General features: G+C 48.8%; 9 protein-coding genes across 9 annotated transcripts; 6 read left to right on the top strand and 3 right to left on the bottom strand.

The window, feature by feature from the left end:
* Window positions 1–126: 126 nt before the first annotated feature.
* EDB91DRAFT_1111577 (TBP-domain-containing protein) lies at window positions 127–1,717 on the top strand. The gene is made up of 4 exons (XM_041317762.1): window positions 127–648; window positions 706–978; window positions 1,027–1,116; window positions 1,239–1,717. Exons 1-4 carry the CDS (start codon window positions 193–195, stop codon window positions 1,305–1,307), a joined length of 888 nt encoding a protein of 295 aa, XP_041180965.1. The 5' UTR covers window positions 127–192; the 3' UTR covers window positions 1,308–1,717.
* Window positions 1,718–1,883: 166 nt separating this feature from the next.
* EDB91DRAFT_1244751 (uncharacterized protein) lies at window positions 1,884–2,912 on the bottom strand (the record flags this gene model as incomplete). The annotated part of the gene is made up of 5 exons (XM_041322453.1): window positions 1,884–2,154; window positions 2,207–2,400; window positions 2,454–2,649; window positions 2,698–2,825; window positions 2,877–2,912. 5 exons carry the CDS (start codon window positions 2,910–2,912, stop codon window positions 1,884–1,886), a joined length of 825 nt encoding a protein of 274 aa, XP_041180964.1.
* Window positions 2,913–3,890: 978 nt separating this feature from the next.
* On the bottom strand, window positions 3,891–5,264 carry EDB91DRAFT_1244750 (uncharacterized protein; the record flags this gene model as incomplete). The annotated part of the gene is made up of 6 exons (XM_041322452.1): window positions 3,891–4,140; window positions 4,201–4,379; window positions 4,423–4,606; window positions 4,658–4,704; window positions 4,751–4,944; window positions 5,000–5,264. 6 exons carry the CDS (start codon window positions 5,262–5,264, stop codon window positions 3,891–3,893), a joined length of 1,119 nt encoding a protein of 372 aa, XP_041180963.1.
* Window positions 5,265–8,644: 3,380 nt separating this feature from the next.
* EDB91DRAFT_1327472 (3-oxoacid CoA-transferase) lies at window positions 8,645–10,800 on the top strand (the record flags this gene model as incomplete). Its single annotated transcript, XM_041325250.1, has 13 exons — window positions 8,645–8,839; window positions 8,899–8,922; window positions 8,981–9,070; window positions 9,123–9,177; window positions 9,232–9,391; window positions 9,432–9,559; window positions 9,616–9,676; window positions 9,729–10,093; window positions 10,145–10,203; window positions 10,253–10,311; window positions 10,377–10,440; window positions 10,511–10,671; window positions 10,693–10,800. Exons 1-13 carry the CDS (start codon window positions 8,650–8,652, stop codon window positions 10,798–10,800), a joined length of 1,524 nt encoding a protein of 507 aa, XP_041180962.1. The 5' UTR covers window positions 8,645–8,649.
* Window positions 10,801–11,782: 982 nt separating this feature from the next.
* EDB91DRAFT_1235494 (uncharacterized protein) lies at window positions 11,783–13,845 on the top strand (the record flags this gene model as incomplete). The annotated part of the gene is made up of 11 exons (XM_041321328.1): window positions 11,783–11,984; window positions 12,041–12,064; window positions 12,119–12,208; window positions 12,266–12,320; window positions 12,368–12,755; window positions 12,805–12,901; window positions 12,936–13,161; window positions 13,218–13,276; window positions 13,329–13,387; window positions 13,442–13,505; window positions 13,556–13,845. 11 exons carry the CDS (start codon window positions 11,783–11,785, stop codon window positions 13,843–13,845), a joined length of 1,554 nt encoding a protein of 517 aa, XP_041180961.1.
* A 255-nt stretch (window positions 13,846–14,100) lies between these two features.
* EDB91DRAFT_1327471 (uncharacterized protein) lies at window positions 14,101–16,244 on the top strand (the record flags this gene model as incomplete). The annotated part of the gene is made up of 5 exons (XM_041325249.1): window positions 14,101–14,423; window positions 14,477–14,720; window positions 14,752–15,378; window positions 15,435–15,761; window positions 15,783–16,244. Exons 1-5 carry the CDS (start codon window positions 14,194–14,196, stop codon window positions 16,242–16,244), a joined length of 1,890 nt encoding a protein of 629 aa, XP_041180960.1. The 5' UTR covers window positions 14,101–14,193.
* A 394-nt stretch (window positions 16,245–16,638) lies between these two features.
* EDB91DRAFT_1111531 (Aldehyde/histidinol dehydrogenase) lies at window positions 16,639–19,235 on the top strand. Its single transcript, XM_041317761.1, has 10 exons — window positions 16,639–16,891; window positions 16,950–17,280; window positions 17,332–17,514; window positions 17,566–17,723; window positions 17,769–17,864; window positions 17,919–18,043; window positions 18,097–18,443; window positions 18,497–18,686; window positions 18,792–18,971; window positions 19,023–19,235. The coding sequence occupies exons 1-10, from the start codon at window positions 16,697–16,699 to the stop codon at window positions 19,117–19,119; spliced, it is 1,902 nt and encodes a 633-aa protein (XP_041180959.1). The 5' UTR covers window positions 16,639–16,696; the 3' UTR covers window positions 19,120–19,235.
* A 536-nt stretch (window positions 19,236–19,771) lies between these two features.
* EDB91DRAFT_1344655 (sterol-sensing domain of SREBP cleavage-activation-domain-containing protein) lies at window positions 19,772–24,018 on the top strand (the record flags this gene model as incomplete). Its single annotated transcript, XM_041325811.1, has 7 exons — window positions 19,772–20,108; window positions 20,163–20,925; window positions 20,976–21,202; window positions 21,256–21,562; window positions 21,617–21,781; window positions 21,834–21,856; window positions 21,924–24,018. The coding sequence occupies exons 1-7, from the start codon at window positions 20,014–20,016 to the stop codon at window positions 24,016–24,018; spliced, it is 3,675 nt and encodes a 1,224-aa protein (XP_041180958.1). The 5' UTR covers window positions 19,772–20,013.
* A 492-nt stretch (window positions 24,019–24,510) lies between these two features.
* Window positions 24,511–25,410, bottom strand: EDB91DRAFT_1244744 (uncharacterized protein; the record flags this gene model as incomplete). The annotated part of the gene is made up of 4 exons (XM_041322451.1): window positions 24,511–24,764; window positions 24,812–24,914; window positions 24,990–25,151; window positions 25,180–25,410. 4 exons carry the CDS (start codon window positions 25,408–25,410, stop codon window positions 24,511–24,513), a joined length of 750 nt encoding a protein of 249 aa, XP_041180957.1.
* Window positions 25,411–25,937: the final 527 nt, after the last annotated feature.

Below are 25,937 nucleotides of genomic sequence, written 5' to 3'. Positions count from 1 at the left end.
TCATAAGTGATGGATTTGATGATGGGAGAGAGAGGAAGAGGAACAATCGAATGGAAATCAGTCTGAGTCATGATCGGAGTTTGAAATTCAAAGGTATATATAATGGTCGCGACCTCGACCCTTCACGCATTTTTTCTCCCCGCCGAGATTTCCCACGACTTATAATTTTCATTGTGCTGTCCGTTGTCAAGAATGTCTTTCGCACTTCCCGCTCGTCAGGTCACATTCGGCAGGGCTGCTGCGCCTTACCAGCCAAGTCAACCTTCTCAGTCACAACCTAGTCATGGTCTTGCGCTGCCTGGCGCCAGTACCTACAGTCTTCCGGCGCCATCGGGTCTAGCGCTTCCGGGACCGTCACCACTATCCCAATCACATACCCCTCCTCCTTCACAGCCTCAGCCTGCTGCCAATGCTACCACGGCAATTAGCAATGGAACGACATCAGCCGCTATGGCAGGCCCCTCGACGCCACCAACTACTGCTGTCCCCGCCACACCCGTCCCCCTCACTCTTGAGCAACAGCACATCACGGCTGTGGAAGGCATCGTGCCCACGCTGCAAAACATCGTTGCTACAGTTAACCTCGATTGCCGTCTTGACCTCAAGACCATTGCACTGCACGCTCGGAATGCAGAGTATAACCCCAAGGTTGGTACTACTGTTTGACTTACGTGTCGTGGCACGCCAATGCGCTTTGCACGATAGCGTTTTGCAGCTGTCATCATGCGTATTCGTGATCCCAAGACAACTGCACTTATTTTCGCCTCGGGCAAGATGGTCGTCACGGGTGCGAAGAGCGAAGACGACTCGCGACTGGCGTCGCGCAAGTATGCGCGTATTGTGCAGAAGCTCGGCTTCGACGCCAAGTTTGCCGAGTTCAAGATCCAAAACATCGTCGGAAGTTGTGATGTCAAGTTCCCTATTCGCTTGGAAGGTCTTGCGTATAGCCACGGACAGTTCAGCAGTTACGAGCCTGAGGTATGTTGTAGTCATTTGAGCGACCATTATTTGCTCACCTACGTTTAGTTGTTCCCCGGTCTCATCTATCGCATGCTCAAGCCGAAGGTCGTGTTATTGATCTTCGTGTCGGGGAAGATAGTATTGACTGGTGCAAAGGTAAAGACTTCTATTATATCATCTCTTGTGAGGGATTCTTGGATTATTCCAAGATGAGACACACGTTGGTGGATCTGGTTTGAACCCTCCGCTGACACTGTTATCATTCTCTCCTCCGCTAGGTCAGGGAAGAGATTTACACTGCGTTCAACACCATCTACACGGTGCTGTGCGAGTTCAGGAAACCCTGATGCAGTCTACACTTGGACTTCGTTCCCTTCTTCATGCCTTCTATCATCATACGGCTCGTACTGCACCGCTCGTCGATAGGGCCGCCCTGATTCTCGACGACTCTCTTCGACGACGGCAGTGGGCGAGGCCAATAAAAATATATTCTTTACCGAGGGTTGAAAGACCGGGGAGCAGACGTAGTGCACGGATATTCCTCATCCTCCCTCTTCACTGATAATAACCGACATCTTTGTCGCCGTCTTCTTCATGTTAATCAACCAATTGAACCATTCCACGTCAAGAACCTTTCTCATTCATGTCTTTTGAACATTCGGTTTGTCTTACGCGTAGACCATATGATACAGTATGCTCGTAGTCTGGGTTACAATGTATTACTGCCCACTTATACCATGATGAACTCTCAAAGACAATAAAGTCCAATTGGATCAACAATGCAGATACATAACAAGTTACAATAGGGCACAAGAACAATAAAGTTCATAAGACGAAGCTGGATCAGGAATTTCGCAAGAAAAGTACATATCAACAGACGTTCAGGGTTCAGTCACCTTTGTCTTCTCTTCAAAATCGGACGTTCAGTTGTGACCACCAACAAGCGGGGCACGCTCTTCGTCCAAGATGATTGAGCCACCCCTGAACCGAGTAAACATGCCATAGACACCCCTGAACACCCAGACTGCAGAAAGCACTGCAAACACGAGTGCGGACCAGTGGATGAACCCTGAGCGGTGAACATTCTGATGAGCGAAGATCGCAAAGAGGGACCACGTGATCGCGAAGCTCGCAGGGAGGTCACCCTCAGGGCTGGAGAAAGCATAAGTTGCCGCAGTTGCCTCGAGGAAGAACCTGTACGACGTAAGACTTGTGACGTGTCAAGAGAATGACTGTAATGACGTACAGAGCAAGGAATACGAAAACTTTGGTCCAAACGCCAGCGGGGTGAGTAAGCGCGTTGACGCCAAATGCGTCAAACGCGGTTAGGATGACGAGGACGGTTGTCCACCCATGGTAGAGGGAGATAGGCAAGTGGACCAAGACTTCGTCGCCGGCGTTAGCAGGTGTGTGAAACTTCTTCACGATGTAGTAGATGTGCTTTAGGAAAGATGTAATTGACGTTCTCAATATGATGAAGCGAATAAGCTTACGGTGACAGCACTGCTTACGAACAGAGCAAAGATGAATGCGACGACATAGTGGTGGGACGCCCACAAATTCACGTATATCGCATTCAAGATGCCCAAAAGAGGGAAGCGCCACGAAATACCATCGATGATTACCTTCTTACCAGAGGGTGTGAACTGGTAGATGATAGTGCCGAGAAGGAGTAGATGAATGAGAGACCTGGGAACGACGTCAGTATCGGTTCGGAGAGCGCAACAAACAACATACCAAATCAAAAAGGCCCATGGAGCAGGGGTGATATATGTGTCCCTTGAAGTGAAGTAGATATCATGAGGCGCCGCTACAGTATAGACATTGGAACCGAGGAACAAGAAGTAAACAATGATGTTCGCGATCTAGAAACATAGTATGAGTCCGACATTTCTAAAGCTTGAGAAACCACGAACCTTGAGCAAGATGCCGTCTGTCCAACTATCCGACATGTTGATTCTGTTCTCTAATGTTCTTCGTATTGTGGTTTGCAAAACAAAGGTGGAGGTATGGAGCAAGAGGGGTTTTGCTTATGTAGTGGACTTATACCCCGCAGTCTGACGACATGTCCTCGTCATGCCAAAAAAAGGAAGCTGAACTTCAATTCAGCCACATCAACGCCACCGATGCGGCCATGCAGGGAAGCTAGGCACCGTGGATTTGAGCAGGCTTTTCAAAAACGCCTGATTTTAAAATGGTTGGAACTGAGTATCGCTGACGGTAGGTCCCAGTACATACTCCTTTGCAGTTACTTATAAAATAGCTTTCTTTCAGGTTGTTTGAATCGTCATAAATATGTACTCGTCTTTGCGCGCAGTACGTGATAACTACGCATCCGGTACGCTAGTAAACTAGTAATTCTGATTACTTCTGATGCCGACTGCGGGTTGGGCTAGACTGTAGCGCGCATCAAGCAAAATGAACATGAGCCGAAAATCGGACGAGCCGCAGCACCTCCTTCGCGTTCATTCGGACTTTGATTACATGCGAATTAGGGACGAGGACAGAGAGCACCTCAAGATCCATCATACTGCCAATCAATATTTCGGACACGAGCGCACCCGACGATAGGAATTAACACGTGACAAGGTCAGTCGGGGGTTTTACTAATCGATCGCACCCTCAGATCGAAAGGCACAAATATTTTTTCTTGTATTATCGCCTTTATTGTCCTAATTGTATGTCTTCGTTGTCCTACTTGTCGAGCTCGCGGTCTTTGTGCACAGCATCCTCTGCCTTTTTCTCCAATCCTAGTGCCCGTGAATATTAATGCCGCCATCTCTCTGCATCCTGAGGCCTGTAACCCTTGACACCAATCCTGCTCCTGCTCCTTCCTGCAGCCTGGCTAGGCCGTCGCCGCTAGGGTATAGCACGGGTATACCCGCGGGTACACATACAAGAAATACTAACACTACGTAGGTCTAATAACCTCACCCAACATTCTCGTCCTCTCGCTTTCTTTTCTTCAGAGACTTCATGATCTTAGTAAGGTCCTCGGGTGGCCACGAGCCAAGACAGAGGAATGCACGCGTCGATGACGGAGACAAGCGGTTTTGAGTGAAGTATATAAGGTGCCGGCCTTGCGAAAATACACGTTCGACTACAGTCGAGGTAGCTATGGTGTAGAACACATAAGCTGTGATGCTAGCGAGAGCGATGGTGCACAACCTACCAGGAACACTAAGGTAATCAAGTGCCATCCGGTGCAAATTCGGATACGTCTTTTGATTATGGATCTACCATTGCAGTGAGACTTTGGTATTCTCCACTGGTTGCCATAAATAGTCGTCAAGCTCATCTACTAGAGATAATGATATTATTTCACCTTCATGTTCCAAATGGACAGTCCACGCAATGAATGAGCGGTGGTTCGGGGAAGTCCATGCATCTGTGGCAAAATGAAGACGGCCAGCATGTTCCTGTATGCAGCTTGAGACTCTGTGGCGATATATGATCACATACCTGCAAGAGCTTACCAATGCGTTCTTGGGACTTTTCAAATGACGCCCGAATATCATGAGAGATTGTAAAATGTGATGACAGTTCGATATTAGGGCGTCCAGAGAGCAGGAGGTCACGAAGTGCACGGTCATTGATGATATTCACAGGTCGATTATTCCCTGTGATCCACCGCACGAGATTTGCCCTAAATTCAGTGTGAGTGATTTAAGGCCCCAAAAATGTTGACTCACCAAACTTCATTGCTCGTGTGCATTCGATAAGTATGATGAACAGGTTGTTATCCTTTTCGAGCAAAAGCAGAGAAAACTGATCCGCTCGTGGCCTGTACCTTTCCGCCACTAAATGCACGATCAACTGCCTCTTTGCCCCAGCAGCCATTGGCGTGGTGCCTTAGATTCGTAGTCGATGACTTATCCTTGGAGTCCTGGAAGCGGCGGACACCTCCGGAAGGGAGTTTCACAGTCACAGCGTCAAGCTTAAAAAACGAATAGACTGCTGAACGCCAAGTTTTCTTGAGTGCGTCTGTGAGTGAAAATTAATCCAGGTTCACGCAAACGCGAGCAATAAGTTCACGTACTTAGATCAGCTTCGTTATCCTGTTCGGCGGCAGGAGGTGCATCATTTTTATCAACATCGACATCAATTACTTCCGGAGCAGCGGAGTGCAACTCGGAGGGGGTTGCTTTGACCTGTGGAAGGATAAGCTTAACACGTTTTGCAACATTGTCCGCTATGGGCTGCAGAGATGACGATACATCTGAACGTGTTGAGGTAGACTCAGCGAGCGAGGCCGTATCATTGGCAGTAGACTGATTAACCATAATGATAGAGTATTGAGACATGTAGAGTCTGCATACCTCACTTTATACTGTTGAATCACCGAGTTGTAATCAGTAATCGTAATGTGTCTCCGAGACGGAAGAATATAAATATTGAAGCAGCGAGAAATAGGATCGAAGCAGCGAGTCACTGTTGCAGTCAACGACCCTCCGAAAAATAAGGATCGCAGTGAGTGGCGAATCCTTGTCATGTCCAACATATAACACCGCGGAGAAAATTCGGAGATAGCGCGGCTACCCGTGAACATACACCGTAACCGTACCCGCCACATCAGTAAAATACCACGTTACTTAAGCTGCCTTAAACAGACTTAACTCGCACTTAAGTGACTTTGCAGAAGTTGACACACTTTGCCAAAATTTCAACTTCAACATGTTCAGAAAAAAGTTGTTGGGTTATGTTAACATACATATTTTATTATAGTTTGCACTAAAAAAATCAAGATATGCCAAGTGAATGTTGCAGGAGAGAGCAAACAGTTTTCAGCCAAGTCAGCCAAGTTGATTAAGTAATGTGGTATTTTACTGATGGCATACCTGTGACCGCCATACCCACGGTGTGGCCCATACCAGACACGGTGATGGGCAAGTACTTGGAAGATCTTTTGTCTTCAGTCAATTGATCAACAATGAAAAATTCTTAGATTGGCAAGTGTGACAAGAAGCCCTTGTAAAAGTACCTAAATTACGTGCAAAAGGAAGCTGAGGCCGGGAGGCAGGCAGGTGATAATGGTCAGATGCATAATTAACACACTTTGGATTGAATGGAGGGATTAATAAGGGGGTGATCATCAAAGATAGAAGACACTTACCCAAGAGTTAGGTGTTGGCAATCATTCCATATTGCGACTCCTCTTTGCCACCAGGCTCAGAAGGCTGTGCCCTTTCATCGCATTGTTGCAAAAGCCTCAGTTCAATGCTAGACCAATCCAAAGCTCTCTTATCCTTGGTCAAAGCTCCCTTGGAATATTGAATACCTGTGGAAGTGCCGGGCCTGGTAGGTTGACAATCAATTAGCAGGTTCATGAAGAAATTTCTCTCGTGCTCTGCCATGATGGTTTCCAGTTTGGTATCAGCATAAAGAGACTGAAGCAACATGGCCAAGTTGTCAGTTTCCTCAATCTCCAATTGGGAACACTGGAGGTGAGATTGCTTGCGTGCATGAACTGATTGCTTGTAGCAAACAGCATGGTGGAAAGTATCTTGGGAAAGCCCCTTTAGGCCTTCTAGAAACACTTCTGTGGTCTAGAAATGCTTGTTAGATCATCTGAGGCATAATACAGGAACATAATAGGGCTGACCTTTTGAGTCAAATCTTCCATATCTTCATTGACACGTCTGCCCATCATTTTATCAAAGATGTGTTCATCTTCAAAAGATGCCGGGCAGGGGTAAGGGTGAAAATATCTCCTGTGTGGGGTCTTGGGACCTGGGGGGGGTGGCGGGGTAGGGATGACGGGGACTCAGGCATCAAAGGGATATTTCCTACATCTTTGAAATGTGTGCTGTCAGAGATAATGTTTTCTTATAATCGACAATGAATCATACTACGACTCTGCAAACAATGGTGAGCTGGGGGAGGGACTGGGAGGCAGGGGTGTGGAAGATCTTGGTACATCAGAAGGGAAAGATGGTGGGGTTATGACCAAATCCTATGTGAGCGAGTACCAACCATTAGACTCGTCAGAGATGATGATGAGTACAGAGTGGTTAGCGTGAAGTCTAGGTCATACCAGTGAAACGAGAGGTTAGTCTAAGATACTTACATACTAGCCTACTCACTAACATGATCAGAGTGAAGAATCACATAAAAAGATCATACGATGCTGCGGATGACTGAGCGAATCATGATAATAAGCAGAGATAAACGGCAACTAAACAGTCAGGACGGTTCCTTGGGAGGAGATGAGCCTGGAGTAGGTGAGCAATCAGAGAGCAGGGTGACTGGACAGGAGTCTCGGTCGGTACTGAAGTAGCAAGAAAACCGAGAAATGAAAATGGTGGGGTGTTAAATGGGCAGCAGAGCATGATTCAGTAGCATCTGAGTTCTTCATAATGGGTTCAAAGCTTAGTAGCACAGGGACTGGGAGTCTAACAAAGGGCATGCAAATGGTATGGTTGGTAAATAGACATCGGAGTTTAAAAGACTATCGCTGGTCTTGTTGTCAGGATATTCAATCACAGACTTTGACCCTGGGGCAAGATAACTGGCATTCTGTATCTTCTGAACTAATTGAGACTCTCAGCTGTTGTCTCAACATTACCATTATTGTAGCCTCGCAAAAAAAATGTTCTGACTGATCGTGGGAAAATTCTTGCTCATCCTTGCCACCCATGGCAAAGATGAGCAAGAAGCTTTACTCACTGTGGGACGCAATGTCCAGTAATTTCCCGGTCACATGACTGCTGGCAATGTGACGACGCAGGTGAGGGGGCACATTTGAGCACAGAGCACAGACACACACCATTTTCATGGCAAAGTTAAGTGGGCATTGGCAGATTGCGGCCTTAAAGACTTCAGTCTTTAAAAATAATCATGGTGGGGGACTTGACAAAGAAGTTGATGAGCAAGTTCATCTACCTTCTGAGCTTGAACCCAGGTTGTCGTGGCGTCTAATCAGATAAGGGTTGGTCACCGTGCTATACCCTAGTCGCCGCCGGTATTTTTTTTCGGAACAGCGCATCATGACGGGTAAACCAAAGACACGAAAATTTAAGTTGGTTCACAATTAAAATTTCATGGTATGTAAAGAACAGAATACTGTCAAGGAGTTACACTACACACCCAATTTCTGGAAGACTGTATGGGAGAGGGTGGGACACGAGGATGAGGAAGCCAAATTGGTGTATGGGGAAGCGCTGCCCAAAGGAATGCGCTCGATCATAAGCGTCGGTGCGGTGACTCCAGTCGAGGTCTATCCGTCGGTACTGATGTCCGTAGGCTGTAGAAAGCGAAAGCGCGCGGAGGGGTTTGGGGCAGCAGCGGTGGTTTCTGTTGGCGGCGTCAGAGCTGGTAGCACCGTGGGAATTGAAGTCGGGGATGTCGATATTGAGTATTGGTCGTGTAGCTCGGCGCTGGACGTTTAAGGGAGTGATGCGAACGTGGCAGAACAACGCAGAATGGGTATGCACCGGTGAACTTCGACTTAAGAATGACGAGGAATATGCTTACCGAGCGGTGGTCGAGGTCTTTGCCACTGATGTAATCAATTTGATGCGTTCAGGGGGAATGCTAACAGGGCAACACACTCCGAGGCACAGTGAGGAACACCGACGCAGCGGCACGATGGACAAGATGGACCTGGGGTGCGGGGGTGTTTCGGAGGTGAACCCCGAAATTCAAATACTTATAAGTTACAGCAGCGTGATGTCCACCTAAGGTTGAATCATGTTGGTTGCATGCGTCTCGCGAGCGACGCTCGTCCCACTTCCTTTCAAATCCCGTTCAACCATCTTCCTCAGACCAAGATGGTCCAGTACCCACGCACAGGTTCCGCTTAACAACAAGTCGAAGGTATGGGAGTCTCCTGAGGAGGCAGTTAAAGATGTGAAGTCAGGAGATGTCCTTTTATGTGGTGGTGAGTATCGTCGCGTTTCATTTTCATACGTATGTGTGATGTGCCGCGCGACACTCCAGGTTTTGGTTTGGCTGGTGTGCCAGGTGAGTCTCAATAGATGTCGGTTCTTGAACAGTGTAATTAAACCTAGGGTACAACAAGACACTCTTCTTTCCGCGTTAGTCAAACGCAAGGACGTCGCAAAGCTAACAGCAGTTTCCAATAACGCTGGAGCTGGCGACTCTGGACTCGGTTGGTTTCATTCATACCAGTTTATGATCCGGAGGTTTATTAATATCTATAGGAAAGTTATTCAACAGCAAGCAGATTGACAAGATCATCGCGTCATACCCTGGCGGGTGAGCTCCTCATCTTCTTGGGTACTGCGTATGATCGAGCGTCTTTTTGTTCAGAAACAAGGCCTTTGAGGCCCTATACCTTAAGGGCGAGGTATCTCTGGAGTTATGCCCCCAAGGTACACTCGTCGAACGTCTCCGTGCTCATGCCGCTGGTATCCCGGCGTTCTTCACCCCTACCGGAGCATCAACAGCAGTAGAGGAAGGTTCTATCCCAGTACGATACAACGAAGGAGGATTCGTCAATGGATGTCAAGATACCAGGTATTAAGAAAGAGATGCGAGAATTTGGAGGTCGCAAGTATATCATGGAACCGGCCATTGCTGGAGACGTCGCTTTCGTTCGCGCATGGAAAGTCGATGAAGTTGGCAACTGTGTTTTCCGGTAAGGAGGCCATTTTTGTTTGTCTACCTGAGCGCTGAGTATGCTGACTCGCACAGGTACACTCAGCAGAATTTTAGCACAGTCATGGCAAAGAACGCAAAACTCACGATAGTGGAGGTGAGTCGGGGCATCGCAATATTTTTGCCGGAAGTTGATGCATTCCTTGCAGGCAGACCAAATCGTGCCTACTGGCTCTCTGTCACCAAATGCCATCCATGTTCCTGGCATTTACGTTGATCGGGTTGTTCAGGCCACCGCACCAAAGCTGATAGAGCATATCAAACTCGCATCAAGCCCATCATCTTCTGGTGAACAGTCTCCCCTGAGTGCTGAGAAAGAAGCTGCACAGAAAATGCGTCATCGTACTGCAAAGCGCGCCGCCAAAGAGCTCAAAGATGGATTCTACGTAAACCTCGGTATTGGCATACCTACTCTCATTCCTGCATACCTCGAGCCCGGCGTGCGCGTTTGGCTGCAAAGCGAGAATGGCATCCTCGGTATGGGGCCATACCCTACGGCAGAGCAGGTGGATGCGTAAGTAGTGCCGCCAGGGAGTGTTTTCTAATACTAAGCCTCTCTTTATAGAGATCTTATCAATGCGGGTAAGGAAACTGTGACCTTGATGCCGGGCGCCTCGGTTTTCGGTATGTTCTCAAACGTTTGTCACATGATCTTTGTTGACTCGTTGTGTAGACTCGAGTGAATCATTCGCTATGATTCGCGGCGGTCATGTCGATCTTTCCATTCTCGGCGTGAGCATTCTTGTACACTCGTTGACTTCCTGGATGATCTCATAATGGTTTCGTTCAACCCATAGGCCATGCAGGTATCGCAAGCAGGAGACATTGCTAACTTTATGATTCCCGGAAAACTGGTTAAAGGTACGTGGTTTTAAATGCGTCCGTGCCATTTGGTCTTCCGCAGCATCCTCATTGTCGATCAAATTCCTAGGTATCGGAGGAGCTATGGACCTCGTATCTAACCCCGACCAGACAAAGGTTATAGTAGTGATGGAGCACTGTGCGAAGGACGGCAGTCCCAAGATCTTGAAGGAATGCACTCTTCCGCTCACGGGTGCTCGTACTGTTAGCCAAATCATCACGGAGTTGGCCGTTTTCGACGTCGACAGGAAGAACGGTCACCTCGAGCTTGTTGAACTCCAAGAAGGCGTAACACTTGATGAAGTCAGGGCAAAGACCGGCTGCGATTTCAAGGTACGGAGCGGTCTGAGTAAACTTTGATTGCTCTTAGGTTTCGAGGATATCATTATCAAGCAATAATACCATCGTTTCCTTATGAAACTTGTCCATTGAAGTAAATGTATTGTTCTTATACCATCTAGGCAGCCTCGTTTAACCAGCCGTTCTGGCTCAAGGGAACTCCCATGCAGTGTCTCCGGGTTCCACTAGCAAGTAGTGTATGTTCTGCCCCCTCAGTGCCCCGGATTTTTATAATCCGGACTCCCCGTCATCAAAATCCTGGGCACTGGCACATCCTACAAGTACTACTCCCCAACCCGCATGTGTGACGTGTCATACGGAAAGTCAACGATTCGGACGGCAAGAGAACGGAAGATGACATCCTTGAGGCACGCTTCCGTTCGTTTCCGAGCTCAACCTGATTGTAATTTGTCACGCAATGTGTTTTCACTCTCTCGGCCGAGTTGTTCCCCACATCTTCCATTGCAATATAGCTCTGGCGTCACGATGAGAAACCGTTGCTCCATCTCACTCTGTCACGGTAGCAGGACAGATGACGAGTACGCTGTGTCAATGTCGACATGAGTGGCCATACTCCACAGCCTCGCCGCCATTCGACACAAAATGACGCAAGGGCATACACTCTTGCAGATGCAAGCATTTGATACGTTATTTATAACCGATTTGTGTAACCCATTGTATAACCCATCCATTCCTCTTTTTTTCCTGACCTTCAAGAATCAACCTGGCCTTTTGGCGTCCGACCTACCAGCAAGAAATGGGTGCTAGGGGTCCTCAACCACCGACCGTGAATTTCGGAATGCCGACTGTGAATCAGGAACTGTCAATGTTTCACTGCTACTGATGCGGCCTCTGATGGCACGGAAATACGTGTGCCGATCCATCTGCCCGCAAACGGGACAGAAGTCTGATATGTTTGAAACTGTTATTATTGGATCATTCGGTCGCTGACGATGCATATAGAATCAGAGCAGAATACTCCCCTTATTCTCTGACCTGAAGCATGGCATCTATGAGTCCTGCTCTCCTCCTTCCTAAGCACAGCACGCAGCTTTTTCGACGATGCGAGGGTCTGACATCCTTCCGGTTGTACATAAGACATTACGGGACGCCTCAGTCTCCTGCACAGAAGCGGAAGAAGGTGTGGACATCCGCAGATGCTGCTGTGCAAGATGTCAAGTCGGGGGACATCGTACTGAGTGGAGGTATGTCTGTTCCACTACAGCTGGATTGAAGCTGACGCGGTCCCATTCAACGTTAGGGTTCGGCTTGTGTGGTACTCCTGGTGAGCTCCTCGTCCGCCAGTACCAAAGAAGAACGTTTAATGATCAACCCACAGAGACTTTGATCACTGCCCTTTCACGACGAAAGGGCGTCCACGGTTTGACTGCTGTGTCAAATAATGCTGGTTCCAGTGATTTGGGTCTGGGCAAGTATTTCGTGTTTCTGCGCCAAGCAGTGCAATCTTGCTGATTCTATCGGCTAGTCAAACTAATGAAGAGCGGCCAGCTTGACAAGCTCATAATCTCATACCTTGGCGGGTATGTGCCACTGTTGAAACAAAATTCATGTACTCATTGCCGCCCAGAAACAAGTACCTTGAGCAGATGTATCTCGATGGAAAGATGTCCCTCGAACTGGTACCGCAAGGTACCCTCGTTGAACGGATGCGCGCGCACGGCGCAGGCATTCCCGCCTTCTTCACACCCACAGGTGCCTCGACGACCGTTGAAACTGGTGGTATCCCCATCCGATACAAAGTAGGCGGCTTCAAAGAAGGTATCTTGATCCCTGGAAATAAAAAGGAATATCGAGAGTTCAACGGAAAGCGGTACATTATGGAGCCAGCCATCGCTGGCGACGTTGCGTTCGTCCACGCCTGGAAGGCAGACGAGGCAGGTAACCTCATATTCCGAAATGTTGCAAACAACTACAATAATGTCATGGCAAGGGGTGCGCGGTTGGTAATCGCAGAGGTAAGGGTAAAGCGATAATTATTTGTCACCGCACTTATCACGCTTATAGGCAGAGGAGATTGTCCCCGTCGGATCATTATCCCCAAACTCTGTCCACGTCCCAGGGATATTTGTTGACCGGGTTGTGCAAGCTACAGAACCGAAAGGTTTTGATATTCTTGCCACCTGCTCCGCCACCAGGGACTGGTGGAGGCCCCTCACCTGAGGAACTATTGGAAAAGAGCACACGGCGCAGAATGGCAAAGCGTGCAGCACAAGAGCTCAGTGACGGTTTTTATGTGAACCTTGGTGTTGGCATTCCCACTCTCGTTACGGAATATCTACGACCGGGCGTCAAGATCTGGCTGCAGAGTGAAAATGGCATTCTGGGAATGGGTCCATTCCCCACCGAGGACCAAGTTGATCCGTAGGTGTCGGGGGCTACGTGTTGCAACGATGTTGGTGCTGATGCTCAGCCGACAGAGATATCACAAATGCCGGAAAGGAAACGACTACCTTGCTACCGGGCGCTTCGATTTTCGGTGAGTGACGTCAATGCACCATTGGAGGCAGAGGGTAATATGTTGTACATAGATTCAGCTGATTCGTTTGGTATGATTCGGGGCGGTCACATGGACGTTGCCATCCTTGGTGTATGTTACAGTTTCGTTGGCTGTGGGAACCTTGTTGATTAAACATTCATGTAGGCTATGCAAGTATCGCAGGCTGGCGATATCGCAAACTTCATGATTCCAGGCAAGCTTGTAAAGGGTATGTGAATCGGTATCGTATCTGTACATGGTCTTATGTTACACCTGCAGGCATTGGTGGAGCCATGGACCTCGTGTCAAATCCTGACAAGACAAAGGTCATCGTGACCATGGAACACTGTGCTAAGGATGGAAGTCCAAAAATCATGCAGGAGTGTTCTTTGCCACTGACTGGTACGCGGGCGGTCAGCCAGATTATTACGGACCTCGCTGTGTTCAACGTTGATCGGTCTGGTGGCTTCTTGACGCTCATGGAGTTGGCCAAGGGTGTGACTGTGGAGGAGGTACAAGCCAAGACAGCCTGCGACTTCAAGGTCTCCGACAACCTTGGAGAGATGTGACTTTGTAGTGATGAGTAGCCTGTTTCCACGTTCGATATCTATGTTACCCACACATTCTTCCACGACCATTTCCGTCGTCGTTGGAACAGCTGAAATTTTCATATTTTGGGATTGCTTACAATTTTAAACGAGAACGATGCTCGGACTGCGCACGCAGCCTCAGGGATGTTTTGAATAGAAGTTAATGAAAACGAAAGGTTGAGGCGGCGTAGTAGGGACAGAAATAGACAAGAAAATCAATTTCCCGGCTTGTAGGGTTACTTACAACACATCGGTTTACCTTCTTCTTGCGGACTGTGTGTCCTAGGCCTGGCAATTCGTTCGTCGCTGAGCTGGTGACCACCAACAATGAATTGGTTCGCATCATTGTTCTCGACTGAACGTAAACAGTCTGTACGACGAGGACAGGCAATGTCGACAACGCACGAGGCGTTCTCACTCCCAACTTCGTCATCGGGTCATGGGCGACATCCAGACGCTTTCAATCCAGCGTCTTTGCAGACACCAGACCCACTCAGTCCAGCATACACTTATCCACCACAGTCACCAATCTCTTCATATAGTTATGTACCAACTTCGTGCGTCCTTACCGGAACTTTATGTCTTCAAACTGACGTTTGTTCACCTATAGCTCTCGTTCACGACCAACTTCCCTCCTTCCTCTACATCATACACCCCTCATAGATTCAATGACACCACCGCCACCTTACCCCCCATTAGAAAATACTTGGAATCGCCTAAAACTATGGCTCGCTCGTGAATACCCAGAACTAGGCGATACCCTTAACTACGGCATTCTTCCACAGGACCTCGCGCAAATTGAGATGCAATTTGGTTTTGCACTACCGCAGGCAGTCAGGGAGTCTTATCTTGTCGTGGACGGACAAGAAGCAGAATCATCAGCAGGGGTGCTCAGATGGTCTCTTCTTTGGCCTCTCGTTACTCCCACTCGAAGCTGTCCTTGATGAATGGCGCTTTTGGCGCGAAGTCGATGATGACCCTCAGACAGGAAGTAATCCACGTCTGCGCGATATCATGCGGTCAATACCTGACGGCTATGTGCGGAAAGAATACTCGCAGCGTGGCTGGATCCCACTCGTCGTGGATAAGGCAGGCAACTACATTGGCGTCGATCTAAACCCTGACAAGGACGGCACCATTGGTCAGGTCATTGTCTTTGGGCGCGAATTTGACACCAAGATAGTGCTTTGGCACGGGGATGGGGGCGGTGGATGGGGGCGGTGGCTCGCAAATTTCGTCGATGAATTAGAGAGTGGGGAAGGTTTTGAGCTAGGACAGGCAGGAGAGAGTGAAGGCAGTGAAGATGGCTTGGGATATGAGGCCTACTTCTTTGACGGAAATGGGCGGGGGCAAGGTGATGGTGGTGGGGAGGCTGGGCCGGGGGGACTGCGGCTCACCGGAGAGTATAGGGGGTTGAATCCAATGGAGGCATGGGCTGACCGGAGCGTTAAGAAATGGTACGAATCAGGTTTGTTCCAAGCTGCTCCGTTACTGGATGAGAAGAAGGGCAAGGTACGCATCATTGTTGTTCTTATTAGTGAATTCTACCGTTTAACATACTACTACAGGCGCCGGAGAGACATGGTCTTGGCGTTTTAAACCTCACTGACTCTGAAGTTGTTGTTCCTATACCCGTTTTCACGGATTTAAAACTCGCAGAAGAACCCAGTATTATATCCCACCCACCTATTCCCACCATCGCCATCACCAAACCCCCAGCTCCGTTGCCCGTCGGCCTACCGACTGTCAACGATGTTATCTCCCTTCCTTCGCCGCCAGATTCGCGACGCTCGTCTAGCGAGGATCTCGAAGCAGGACGTGGCCTCGGCATGCGGGAAATACCAGCAGACGTGGTAATTGTTAAAGTTCCTCCTAGACGTTCACCTCCTTCGAAAGTGGAGATTCCTGTCGAACAGGTTATTTCTGCGGTAGACGACGTGCGCATAGGGACACCACCCCCTACAATAGAAAACGTCACTGACCTGCTTGCTGACTCTGCTCCTGCTATGGATGCAGTCCCACTCCAACCCTCGACTCCCACTATTGATGTGGCACAACTAGAGGCTTCTGGGTCATCAGAGCCCATTGTTACCCCGCGACTGTCGCAAGAGGCTGTTCAAGAAGCTAGCACGACTATTCGGTTGGTCGGCGGTGGAGGCTCCTGTGGCATTGTAGATACCAACCCAGCAGACGATGCTGTTTCCGACCCAGCAGCAGATGCCATGTCTGTGACTTCTTCAGGACCTAGCGACTCTCCGAAGAAGGATAAAATCCATGAGAAGAGCAGGTCGAGTCTATCGTCGCTGAAGAAGATTGCTAACGTCGGTGGGGGCAAGCGGAAAAAGGACTCGAGCAGTAGCATCAAAGAGACGATATGACCGCCTCGCGACATACATACCACGGATTCGCATTTTTGACTTGTTCGCCGGACATAGTTTGCTTAATGCTCATGTTCACTACAGCTGCGCGAGTGTGTTGTTCGAGTTATATTCCTGCCCTTTCTTACTACTTCTACCCTGACTTTTACTCGTTACACACCCACTCGTTGCATTGCATTGCAATTTTTGTCTGATATACCCATACGTAACTACAAATCAGTATCAGCCTTGCTCTGTGATTTCAGCTAATGTAATTTTCCTGGAGACCCATACTTAGATCTCTGTTTATTTTTACCTTCCTGGCAGATTGTCCTGTTGTGGGCGCTTGAGGGTGACATCACGTGACGGCGTACCGACGTGTTTTTGTTGGATCTGCCTTTTTTGAGCCTTTATCTTTTGAACACATTGGTTTTGGTGAGGATTCGTCTTGGTTCTGTGCTGTCGTTGCAGCAATGCACTCGCTTTTCTATGTCTTATTCCATCCGCTAAGGACGCTCAACTTATGGCTCGAAGACGATCCAAACGCCAGCATCGTCGATGTATTATACCTCTTCACCACGTTTTCAGCCTTTGGTATATGGTTGGTATTTGACAGATACCAGAAGGCAGTCAATAGCGCAGTGCCTTTCCGCTATGCTGCTCCAGAGGTGTGTCTCTTTCGTATCTCCCGAAATATCTTCGTAAAACTCCTACTTTCGTTGACAGGCAGCGGACCCTAACTGGCACTCGCGCGTGATACCCAACGCCAATATCCGCTCGCATCTCCAAGAGCCCGACCTCCTCCCTCTCCAATTCGGAGGCGAGCGCGAATATATCACGTGTTTTGACCCTGCCAACAACCTGCACCTCAATTCCATAATGGCGGACGAAGCACTGTCAATCGAGGCAAAGATCAAACGCGCGAAAAATGCCCAGGTCAAGTGGTGCGAGACGTCGTTTTCGGAGCGGCGACGCGTCATGCGCAGCTTACTGAGGTGGCTGGTGGAGAACCAGGAGGTATGCGCGCGGGTCGCGTGCCGCGACACGGGAAAGACTCGTGAGTTGTTTTGGTGTCATTTTCTACTGTTACTGAGATGATTCCGTGTAGTGGTTGACGCGGCTTTGGGCGAGATATTAACGACGTGCTCAAAATTAGAGTGGTTGATCAACCATGGAGAGCGCGCTTTACGAACGGAAACGAGATATTCGAATTTGATGATGAGTTACAAGAAGTCACAGGTCATTTACGAACCCAAAGGCGTTGTGTCTGCTATCGTATCATGGAACTACCGTTGGTGTCTCTTTGGTGACGTGATTGATAAGGTGGCTAATTTGATTGTAGCTCTTCATAATGCTTGGTCACCAATTATTGCATCTATCTTTGCTGGAAATGCTATCGTGCTCAAGGCTTCTGAACATGTTATTTGGTCTACGGAATGGTTTGTTGGCGCTATTCACAAGTGCTTAGAGGTTCTGGGATATGACGCTGACATTGTCCAGGTATGTGTGGGGGTAATTTTGTATCACAAGCTAATTAGATTCTAGACTGTTTGCTGCTGGCCCGATCAAGCTGAGGCTTTGACCAGGTCCCCTCTTATCAAGCACATCACTTTTATTGGCTCAGAGGAAGTCGGAAGAAAGGTGAACAAGTCGTCGTTGCGTAAGTGATTTGAGCTGGTTTTAACTTCTCCACAGGTCGCCATTGCTGCCACTGAACACCTCACACCCGTCACTCTTGAACTTGGCGGAAAGGACCCTGCTATCATACTACCAGACACGGACCTCCAAAAATGGGCTAGCATCTGGATGCGCGGTATATTGTAAGCTGTACCGTGCATTTCCTCGACACGATTTAAACTAACTGATGTGCCAGCCAAAACTCCGGTCAGAACTGCATCGGTATTGAGCGTCTCATTGTGCACTCGGCACAACACGACGAGTTGTATGATATCCTGACGGACCGCGTCGCCAAGCTGCGCTTTGGGTCTGTGCTGGCGCCTACACGGGAAGGTTACATCAACACTGTGGATTGTGGCTCCATGATCAGTAATGACAGGTTCAATGCGCTCGAGCAACTTGTTTTCCAGGCACAGGAAGACGGTGCAAAAGTTGATATCGGTGGAAAGGAGCTCTTGCATACGTCGTGTGAAGGGAAATCATTCTTCCAAGCAACAGTGGTAGGCGATACCCAGCCCAACTCGAGAATCGCACAGGTGGAATGTAGGTGTTGTTGTGTATATGATTGCCCTCCAGGTTGTTGACGCTTCATGAAGTGTTTGCCCCGATTGCGCTGCTCATTCGGTACGATGATATTGATGAAGCGATCACTATCGCAAATGGAACGCGGTACGGACTTGGCGCCAGCGTCTTTGGACCTCATCAGGACCTGTGCATTGAAGTCGCGAGGGAGCTTCGTTGTGGTATGGTATCTATTAATGACTTCGGAGTGTTCTATGTGAGTCTTTTTTTATTCTCACTAGCCTGCTTTCCTCCGAATTCTGAGATATTCTGCTTTTAGCTCAAGTAAGCAGTATGTTGTCGTCGAGGATGTAGTAATCAATTTTCCCACAGCCAAGACCTGCCATTTGGAGGCACGAAAGCCAGTGGATACGGACGGTTCGGTGGCCCTGAAGGACTTCGTGCGCTGACGAACCCTAAAGCGATTGTCACCGACCGCTGGCCGTCGTTTGCGCAGACCAGTATACCCAAAGTGCTGGACTATCCCATACGCTCACTCGTGCGGAGCTGGTATGTTCTTGCTACATATTCTGGGTTTCATTGATCAATGTTGCACGACAGGGACTTCGTTCATGGTCTGACTATGCTGCTATATGCTGATGGATATCGTGCGCGGTTCAATGGGTTGTTACAACTTTCCAAGGCTTCTCGCCGATGATTTATTTCCGATTTACTATGATAATTCCCCATATACCAGGAACTGAATTGTATTTTTTTTGATAGTAATCACCTTGGTCTACGTGATTCATGGGCCTGACTTCGTAAGAGAATCCCACCAGCTGCCTACCTTGTCTTGGAGGATCCCATTTTATTCCTTATCAGCTCCACTGCAGACTGATTCTTCTTTTGACAATCGGCGTTGCAGGGGAGTTCTAATGAACGCAGTGGTATGTGCGGTGACTTCGAGACGCATGTGAGGTCCAATATCTGGAGGGATTCGTCCAATACCTGACCCAACTACCCGACTACTTCCAACAATACACCAGGGCTAACGAAATCTTCTCAGCGTATGTCACAAAATTTACTAACATAGCGGGCACAGAATCCATCATATAATCTGTGCATGTTGTTACGAGCCACGCTCACACGCGAGTTTTCGACCGTCTTTTGATAAGCCTCGTTCTGTAGCTAGGAAAGCTGACCTCTCCGCTTGTAAAAGTATTGCATTCTGGTTGAATGTTCAAAACATCTTCAAGGATTGGTGAGAAGTATGATAAGTTGATGATGATAAGGGAGCCGCAGTGATGGGAACAAGTTGCCAAGTTGGCATCTCTTCATTTAGCTTCCGCGGCTAGGTCTACCTTAGCACCGGTCAGGGTATATAGCACGGATACCAACGGTTACTGCGCCCAAGTCGCCGCCCGCATTCTACCAGATTCGAGTCCTAAGTTGTCGCATATAACATTTGCCTATCACTCATTTACAAGTTTGCAACACAGCGTACTTCGTTTTAGAAACGAACAGGCAACAATCATCCGGGAACCGGTGTTGAAACGCCTGTCAGATGCAATTGACGGTGCTCGGTTCCAAAACTTCTTTATAACTCTCTACAATGGCCCGCCAGCAGACGGATTCCTTTTCATTTGGTCCTTCATTAATGCAACGGATGCGAACTCTTGCAGACCTTGCCCTAAGGCGATTTGGAATGTGCGTACTTTCTACAGTCATTTTGACTTCAAGTCTGACACAGATTAAATCAAGACATTGCGCAATGCATCAAGTTCGTCTCATCCTCATCTCAACGATTGTCATCACATCCTTGTCATATCCTGCACTTGCCATATACTGGTCGACCCCATCTTACTCGCACCTTGTATCTACCTCGAACGCATTCGACTCTTTCCTTGCTGCTCATGCAGCATATGACAGCTACACACAACGGGACATACATCAACTTTGGGATGGAAATGCAAACCTCCAAGTACGAGACGATTTCCTCACACGAGCGCGCTGCGGAAGTGATCGTACACTTCGTGTTGAGCGGATTCTAGTCAACACAGCTGATGGAGCAGGGGCACTTTCCCTGCAAACTTTGCTTTACACCCTCCATCTCGAACAACGGATCCTCCAAGGACTTTTGAACCATGGAATCTCTTGCAACGACCTGAACTCGCGTCACTGTTTTGTTATCAGTCCTCTTTCCTTTTGGGAGTACGACGAGGAGCGTCTGCGCAGTGATCGAAATATCTCCCTAACGGTCTCTCACTCTGAAGGTGCTACAGCTGCAGGTATGCAAGTTACACCACAGATGGTCCTTGCAGGGCGCGATTCCACAGAACGTAATCCTGCCACCCCCGATTCTGCAATGTTCTTGGCACTTACCTATCTATTCCCTGAGTCGGATTGTTTGAGGAGCGCTGGCCATGATTCTTGGCTACAAATCATCACGAACTCGACACTAGAGAGCGCAGAGAGCGCGCAAGTGTTTGCAGTGACTGCGGATCCGACCCTAATTGCGCTGGAGGTATGTGCAGTACTTTCCATCGATCGTGTGCATACTCTTAACGTCTGCAGTACAACCATAGCCTATCCAAGACTACGGGAACTCCATCCATTTCAACGTTTCTATACCTCGCGTATGGTGCATTTTTTGCATATGTCTCGTGGTCGATGAAGCGTATGAATGGCGTGCACAACCGTATCGGTCTCACCTTCACCGCACTCGTTGAGATTGCAGCGAGTACAATCACCAGTTTGAGTGTATGCGCATTGTTGCGGGTTAAAGTAACTATGGTTCCTTGGTAGAGCTTCATCTTTTGTCTCGTGTCGCACAAACACTTATCATCATACACAGGAGCCTTCTCCCTATTGTCATCATCTTCGTTGGCGCAGAGAATATGTTTAATCTCGTGGATGCAGTGACTCGCACGTCCATCACACTTCCTGTCAAAGAGCGCATTGCCGAGGGACTAAGCCGTGCCGGTACCTCTAATACACTCAAAGTCGTGTCGTACAACAGCATTCTTGGCGTCATCGCCTTTTTTTCTGCAGGCGCAATCAGGCAATTTTGCACCTTTGCGGTGGTGGTTCTCGTGGCACATTGGTTCCTTGCACATACATTCTTCTTGGCGGTACTCAGCATCGATATCCAGAGGCTGGAGGTGAGTTCACGTGAGCTTGCATATGTGGGTCGGTGCTGAAGTAGACGATTTCAGCTTAATCAATTGCTGAGGCAAGACCCGAGCTTAGCGCCTGCTGCAGTCTACTTTGACTCGCGATGCCTCATTGGAGAAAAATACGTCCAAATGGCAGCGAAGTCCACCCTCAATATGAAGGAATCACTAAAGGGTCGCGCGTTGACGAATATCAGCCTGTTACTGGTGTGTAGATGAGTTTGAGCTCTATACTGTCTATGTGCTCACGTCTCCCTAGCTTCTTGCTATCACAGCAACATTGTATGTTATGACGAGACCTGCTGCGCGTGACACCGAGGCAGGATTCATCATCCCTTCCACCGCTCAGCAACGCATGCATGCGGCTCACCGTCGCCCAGATTCGCAAGATCCCTCCTGGCGTGTTTGGAAGACCTCTCAATCCCGATGAAGAGCCACTAGTTCATCTTCGTCTTGAAGTCCCTACCGTTGTCGCGTTTCAGCCTGATACAAGGGTAGAACAGGGTCACGAGCATACCTCTGGGCTTGCACCTCCCGTTAACCTCATCTTTTGGCTCTTTAAGTTCGTCGTCCTGCCAATTAGCGTGACCACCGCCACGCTTTATGGACTGCTGCTGTACTTGCTGAAAGATGCGGAGCTACTCGAGGCACAGCGGAACCGTGCAGAGGCTGATGTACCTTCTCCTGGGGGTGAAAAGTCACTGAATGGACAAGCCTCTTTCAAGACACTACCACGCGCTTTTGCGACCGATGTCGAGCTGCTTGCATCAAGCAAAGACTGCGAAGTGATAGCTGCCGTTGGACTGCAGAACGAGCTCAGCATATGGCACTTCAATGACCCAAGCCCTATCCTCGTCGATACAAGCGGCGTTTTTCTGAGTACAGCCAGTACATCATTTTCGCAGGAGCGGATAGCTGCTGTCGCCTTGGATGACGCAGGAGAGTATTGTGCCATAGGGACAACATGTGGGACAATTGGGGTATGGTTCATTGCGGGGAGGACCGCAAAACCATATGCGACCCTTGCGCCACACTCGATCTCGGCCGGGATTAAGGAGTTGCATTTTGCGCCCCCGCTTCAATCAGTGCTGTCGCAGAAGAATGGACCGCAGTCTCGCCCATGCACGCCTCCGCCTGGTCCTCCTGAACCAGAGCCCCTCGTCGTTGCGTATGAGAATGGAGCCATTGCCCAATGGATGATGGAGAGCCATACGTCAGCGTCATTCATCTCCCCAATCTCATCCGAGCCTATCTTGCAGAGTCATCTTCTTCGTGTTCGCTCAGACAACCGGATATTGGCGGCATTCGTGTTGGCAGATGGATCGCTGGAGGTGCTCGGCGTCTGCGAAGCTCGGAGTACTGTGCCAATCCGCTGTGCGCTGCAAGCAGGCAGCTCAGCAGACCGGGTCAGCGAGGTGGACGCGTGTAAAGTCAGGCTAGATGGCAGGGATCATATAATCATTGGCGTCGCTTCAGCGGCTGGCGTCATTTCCTTGTGGGATGCTGGTTCCTCTGAGTGCATCTTCATCTTAGAGGAAAACCATGGGGGTATCGACCAACTACGGATATCCAACTCTCGTGTCGTGAACTGCCAGTTCTGTGGTGAACCACCCATGGACAGCTTCATGGTCTCTGTCTCGATTGGCAATGATGTTATTTTCTACAAGGTTTACGTCACGTCGCAGGGAAGGAGGTGTACGTGCCCTCGGAACAATCCACAACAATCGACCATTCTGGAGCTCGCTACGGGTCGGCGCTCACGAAGTAGTAGCATAGCCTCTACTACAGGGCCATCCTCCGTGACATCCACTCGCAGGCTGTCCTCTGCTAGTAATGCGCCTGCACCAGACATTTCTGCGTTTCCTGTTTCCGGCCATGGGATTCTCTCCCGCAGAGCCTCAGAAAAAGGACTGCGCCGCCTTTCGGAGAGCTACGTGCTACCCCATCTAACAGATGACGATGAGGATGGCTATTCCACCTGCATCGACCCACCAATATCACGTCCGTCAACGTGGTCGAATGTCGCCGTTCTCAGAGCGGGTGGTGCGGCATGCGAGCGGGGAGGCTGGGACATTGCAGGCGAAAAAGTAATAGGCGTCCGCCGAGTATCCCGGGCGCACACAAAAGGCGCACCCCTACTTCCACCTTCCTCGACATCGCGTGGACTAACATCCGCGGTTCTGGACCGGTGGGAGATCTGGTTGTTCGATACTGGTGTCTCAAAAACTCGAAGTACTGCTCTGTCGAGCCTTACTGATGACCTTCCTCTCTCTATCCGGCGGTCGTTTCTTCCTTCAATGTACCTGAGCCAGCCACCCTCACCGACTGCGGTACCAGAAGAGTACCCCCGCATTCCATTCACGCGGGTGTCTCCCTTCCTTGCGATCCGCGGAGCTGCGATGGCAGGGTTTGGGAATACTGTAGGAGTCTTCCTCATTTCATGATGTTTATTCGTATGGATATCGTTGCATACTACATCTGTGTTCCCTATGCAATTTGTCTTATTTATCGTGGTTCTTGGTATGATATGAAGCTAGGTCTTGTATGTTGTATATTGTGTATTGTACTCTTAGAATAATCAACGTCTGAGGCGCGGACGGCTGGGACAAATATCGTTAGTTACTAATTCGGTGAGGGAAGCGCAAGACACCCCACTCACCCAGCAATGATCAATGAGTACTCAGTGCTGGAGATCTTAGATCTGCCGGTGCCGAGTACTACTGCGTTTAATATATAGAACGTAGACAGCCATGAAATTGATTGTGCCAAAAGATGTCTCGGCGTCCTAGGCACGATCATTTTTGAGCCGCTTCCACTCGACACCTTGACCGCGAGAACTTTTTCTACCTCTCGCCGTGCATTCCTACAATGGGTATCAATCAAAAAAGTCGTTTCTTGGGATCGTCAGTCACGTACTCTTCTCTTTGCTTCACGATTTAGGATTCCAGTTCAGCTTTTCTTGAGAATGCTCGATCAGCTTGTCGCCTCATTCCACGATCATCAAAGTCCTTGAATTTGACCGAGCAGAACACCGAACCGAACTCCGCTACAACCATCACTAGTTTACGCCAGGATGAATGTGTAAGACGAATTGCCATACCTAGCCACATGGAATCAATCGCGGTGACCTGTGTCATGTACTCCTTGGACGTCAAGATCAAGTCGTGGTAAAGAACGTATGTAGGGGTATCTTCGTCGTTGTCAGCGACACTCAGAGAAAAATGATTAGTCACGTACAACCAAGACCGCACAGTGCACTCGTGGGATGCAGATGTGTCGGCAAGCCAGTACGAATATTGACATACTTGCCAATACCCTTCACACGTGCACATTGGTGGAACTAGCCAGCAGTGATAGCTTTCCTGCGAAAAAGGTCAATGTGACATAATTGTTCAGCGACTGTGCGGTACCTAACGACGTCGAAGTCTGTGCCTGCAGAAATAATATCCATTTTTTGGAACTTCATGATGTCCTCCAACTGAGCCCTGACTTCACGAGCCTTGCGGAGCAATTTTGGATGCAGAAATTGACGTGTAGCCCAGTCATCACGGAAGTCACGAGTCATGATGAGCGTCCGCTGGTAATATCAAGATGAACAAACTCACCCGTGGCTCTTCCACCGGTTGAAAACATTCAACAAAATGGTCGCTCTCTGGTACGTTAAATTTTTCACGTGCCGCATCGGCCTCTTCCATCCTTTCCTTTGGTCTGTAGAAGATACTTGGCACCGAAAGCATGGACACAATAGTCAACATCTCTGATGAGCACCTCATCTCAACAGACGCAATGAGCATCTTGGCCATGGAGGGTCCATAGGCATTGGGGAACTCGGACATTTTCCCACCACAGGCGTCAAATCGCCAAGGTTATCCAGCGCACCCAAGACCCAAAGTTGGTACATTGAATTTACAATGTTGGCGTCGTTGAGATGATCATCTTATTCGTGCTTACATACCATTAATAACCTGACAAGTGATTTCTATGTCTTCTTGTTCCAGTCATAAATACGAGGATATCGCCGGGAGGGAGCGAAAGATGGACTTGGAGAACCTGTTTCACGGTGGCTTTTCAGGCTGATGGAAAGTATGTCTCTGTAAATCATGAGTAACTATCGTGTACTACCGAGCGCTGAATTGAACGCACAACAGTATCACTCCTCATGAGGTCGCCTTGCTGGATTTACTCGGGCTCGAGGACATTCGAGTCGCTATCATAGACTGTGATGCCCTCAAGGGGACGAGGAGTAACTTGGAGATTCATAGATTACAGTTATTTTCAGAAAGGTTTGAAACCATTGAAATTGCCGCCTTTAAGTAATTCATGACCTTGGTAAATTATCTTACGTCAGCAGACCAAGTCCTGC

This window comes from Suillus paluster, assembly GCF_016628075.1.
Source record: "Suillus paluster strain FC165 chromosome Unknown EDB91scaffold_8, whole genome shotgun sequence".
Lineage (NCBI taxonomy): Eukaryota > Fungi > Basidiomycota > Agaricomycetes > Boletales > Suillaceae > Suillus > Suillus paluster.
Note: the sequence above shows the minus strand (reverse complement) of the source record. Positions and strands in the feature narration are given on the sequence as shown.